Source organism: Pinus tabuliformis, chromosome 1_2 (assembly GCF_031772625.1).
Source record: "Pinus tabuliformis cultivar Carrire ecotype Pingquan chromosome 1_2, CPIR1, whole genome shotgun sequence".
Classification (NCBI taxonomy): domain Eukaryota; kingdom Viridiplantae; phylum Streptophyta; class Pinopsida; order Pinales; family Pinaceae; genus Pinus; species Pinus tabuliformis.
Window position 1 is genome coordinate 1017744108 of NC_142298.1, and position 3935 is coordinate 1017748042.

General features: G+C 39.5%; 1 protein-coding gene across 1 annotated transcript; it reads right to left on the minus strand.

Annotated features, from left to right (window-relative positions):
• Positions 1-871: 871 nt before the first annotated feature.
• On the minus strand, positions 872-1761 carry LOC149209563 (disease resistance protein L6-like). Its single transcript, XM_089398673.1, has 3 exons — positions 1614-1761; positions 1226-1430; positions 872-1103 (listed from the first exon to the last, which is right to left on the minus strand). The coding sequence occupies exons 1-3, from the start codon at positions 1759-1761 to the stop codon at positions 872-874; spliced, it is 585 nt and encodes a 194-aa protein (XP_089254799.1).
• Between the last annotated feature and the right edge of the window lie 2174 nt (positions 1762-3935).

Here is a 3935-nt window from a genome sequence, read left to right on the forward strand (position 1 = left end):
ATTTTAATTTTCTAGAGTTTTGAATGATTCAGTACTTACCGATGATTGCTGCAACATATCATCATCAATTCTGTCTGTAGGATGCCAGAGATGACATGGCAATGAAACGTCCTCAATCTCTCTTCCCATGTCTCGCAGGTGATCGTGCATTCTTATTTCGTTTTCACTATTCACCTCTAGGATGCATTTGTTCTCTAGATTTCGAAATCCACGCAAACCATTACGGCCTGATCCATCTAATGCTCTCATGGTCATATCCCTATTTTCTCCTGTGAAAAAGCAGGCAATATCTAAGAATGTCTGCTGGTCCTCCATATCCAGTGCCTCATAGCTGATTTGAAGTCTTTGTTTTATCTCCTTGGGAAGTATGCGTTGAAGTTTATCCATTTGGGCTTCCTAGTAACATGTATTTTCTCCATTGAGAAGTGCCCCAAACACCTTTAAAGATAAAGGTAATCCACCACAGGCTTTTGTGAACTTCTCTACCAAAGGTTCAAATTCTGGCAGTGGATGTGGTTTGTTGAAGGCATACAAACCGAAGAGTTCAAGAGAATGTTCTGAACTAAGGCCAGTTAGGTTATGTATTGATGACTCTTTGACTCCTGACCTTCTGAGAACATATTTGCTCCTAGATGTAATCAGTATTAAGCTATCAGAGTGGAGTACAGTTTGATCTGGAAAAAGTTCATCAACCTAGTCCACCTCATCTACATCATCTAAAATTACTAAGAGGTTAGGAGATGAAATATGGTTCTTGAGAATCGATTTTCCTTCATGGATATTATCTATGGGCTTATCCCATCCTGTCAAGCTCTTAAGAAGTTCTTTCTGCAACAAAATTAAAGAGCCTTTACCTACTTTATCTCTGACATCAGATAAAAAGCACGATCTGCTGTAACAATGTGGTTTTTCCTACACCACCTAACCCCACGATCCCCAACATCTGAGGTTTTCTGCTCTGCTGTCGCGGCAAAAGAACTGTATTTTCAAAATCTGTTACCTTATCATCCAAACCTGTTGGATATTTAGCAATGGCCAAAGCTCGTTTCTTCACATTTTTTAAAACCTCTTCAACTACATTATCTACCAGCTCTCCCTTATCGCTGGTTATTCACAAGAAAAGAAAAATAAAGAGACCTAATGAGAAAAAGAAGTCTATGCATATAAGCAGAATTTTATGAAAATAAAACAATACAATAAGCAGACAAGTGTTTTAAGTTCTCACCCGTTACACACTTCTAGCTCAAAACCGCTTATTCCTGCAGCTTTAAAAGGTGAACTTTTCCAATTTTCAATCACGCTGGAGTCATACCGCAACTTCTCTTCACCAGTTTGAGGATCAGTGCTTGTCTTTTTTGCTAGTCCCTCGAGGGCTCTAACATACCCTCCCCGTATCCACCGGAGCTTATTAGGCTTCACCTGGTAAAACACTGGAATTATTGGAGAATTTGACTCCAATATTAAAACTAGTTCTTTAAGACACCAGGTTGATTCGGCATATCTGCTAGAGAAAATGGCCACGTGCACTGAGGCATACTCAATAGCCCATTCAATTTGAGGAGTTAACTACTCACCCCGTTGCAACTCAGGCTAATCTAGAAACACTCGCAAACCATATGATTGAAGACGCCGGTAGAGATGGCTGGCAAAAGTTTTCTTGACATCCAGACCACGATGGTTAATAAACACATCGTAGTTGGAATTAGGAGCAGCAGAGGTGGGAGTGGAGGTGGAGGCTGCGGCAGAGGAAGAGGTTGCCATTGTTGATTCCAAAATACAAATAGAAATGAGAAATAGGTAAAGATGTTTGAGGCTACCGGAGCAGCTTGCGAGGAATGAGATTAGTTAAGAGACCGAGAAGAGAAGAAATTTTGGGGAAAATTGCAGTGAAAAATTGTGAGAAATTTAGATTAACTAAGAGTCTGAGAAGAACATAAATTATGGGAAAATTTGTAGTGAAAAATGCTGTTGATGTACACAGAAATTTAATTCGTTTTTGTATTTAACGCGTTTTCGTGGGCCACTCAAAAAAGCGATTGAATTCTACTTATGGCCCATTTATCATTTTTTAATGGTGGGTTAGTGGTAAGTTCAATGGATATTAATTTTATTTATATATTCTTATTTAGATATAAGAGATGTGTTGAATTTCAAAGATTTTGAGTTTAGGTTATAGTTTTAAAATCAATCAATTTACGAAGAATTTCAATGATAAAATTGTACAATAATGTACAACTTAATCTTTGTTATATTAAACCAAATCTGAATAATACAACAAACTATGGTATACAAGATATAATGAGAATCTTCGTTGCAGCTTCTTTGTCGTATTTTGTCCCACTGGTCCTTCACACCCATACTGCTCACTAGCTACCGCTTAGTCCTTCAAAGGACAACACATTGAGACTCTAGGAGGGCTGCCACCTAACATTGTTGCATGTCACTTCTGCTACATGTGCACGGGCTCATCAATCTACTCTCTAGGCTGACTAGTTCTCGAGCTCCAATCCTCCTTCTGGTAGCCTCTTTTGTCCATCAAAGAGCTACTCATAAGGCTGTAAACTTCACCCAATCTTTAGATATCTTCGTCACTTCAAGATTACTAGTCTAGGACTACTTTGGACATCCACACGCTGCCCTCCAACAATCCAAAGATGCCCAATACTTCACTATCGGTTCTACTCCTAAGATGGACTCTTCACCTCCGCAGAAAGTCCTCCACATGAAACTATCAGGTTGCAATAACAAACTGATCCAAATCTAGTCAATATCCTTGACCCAACACAAATTCAACTACTGCAACAAGTCTATTTCATTGTTTTCATCATGATGACTGGTTAGGGCACCAAACACTATTGTAACAACCCTCCAACAGTCATCAAAACAACCTTCAAAATTTTAGGCCTCTCCTTGTATAGGTCTTCTCCTCTTCGCTGAAGGTATAGGGCACAAGACAACCCTCAAATGTGCCTATGCTACCTGTTGTTGTGGTGGTATGGCTTGCGTCCTACACACAACACTCCTGTAGGTTCATGACACCCTTCATCAAGGTTCAGCCCAAACAAAATATCCTTGACAAACCAGCGTTGTAGCTCCTTAAGGCCTCGACCTGCCAACAATCTCCCTCAGCCTCTTCCAGCAATTTGCATACCCCTGAACCAGCCCTAAAATAGTCCCCGATCTGCCTTCATCCTTCGTGTAGGTGTCCTCCTCTTGCTGCGACTAATTCAGATCTCCCTAGCCTCCACCGAGTCCCTTACTGTTGTGTGTGTTGCACAAGTTTGGATGCCTTTAAGCCTTCTAATCACCTTGTATTTATATCAACACAAGGGCTCCTCAAATGTTGTAATTCGAGGCTTCAACCACTATCATATGTCAACTTTACACCAAGCTGACCTTGACACATACGTGAAAACTCCATAATTAACCTTCAGAAATTCATATCTTCACTTCTACAACTCGAAATTCAATGATTCTTGAAGCATTCAATTCTCCTGTCCCCCCTTTATCGTCTCATGCCATCAAATGTATAAATGTGCTCCTAGAAATGCCCAAAACATGATTTGGTGCAAAACCCCATACTTGGGTTCCAAGCCCACAAGTAACTCTTGTGGTGCTTTTCCCTCCAAACCCTACACCCTAGGGCATGGAGTACTCCCAAGCTACATAAATCAATAAGATGTTTTCCTAAATTAAAAGGTGGAGTTGTTGAGTTGGGTTGTTGGGTTTAATGTTTCTATAAGATTGTAAGTCTATATTTAATTAATGACCTCTATGTCTAAATTAAGTTTGAACTCAATAAGATAGATAATTCAATATTATTGAGCTATGATTCTCTTCATGTCAAATTCAATGTTCCTTCTTCAATTATTTCAGAGTAGATATTTTAAAGGATTTGGGAGACAGCATGAAAGAGAAAGTTTGTGTTTTCGTGT

Excerpts from the sequence above, each read along its gene's own strand:
- LOC149209563 (XM_089398673.1), bottom strand. The coding sequence starts at position 1,761 with ATGGCAACCTCTTCCTCTGCCGCAGCCTCCACCTCCACTCCCACCTCT. Across the intron at positions 1,431-1,613 it reads CCGGCGTCTTCAATCATATG|TGTTTTACCAGGTGAAGCCT; the intron begins GTTTGCGAGTGT and ends CAATAATTCCAG. Across the intron at positions 1,104-1,225 it reads GAGCTAGAAGTGTGTAACGG|CGATAAGGGAGAGCTGGTAG; the intron begins GTGAGAACTTAA and ends GTGAATAACCAG.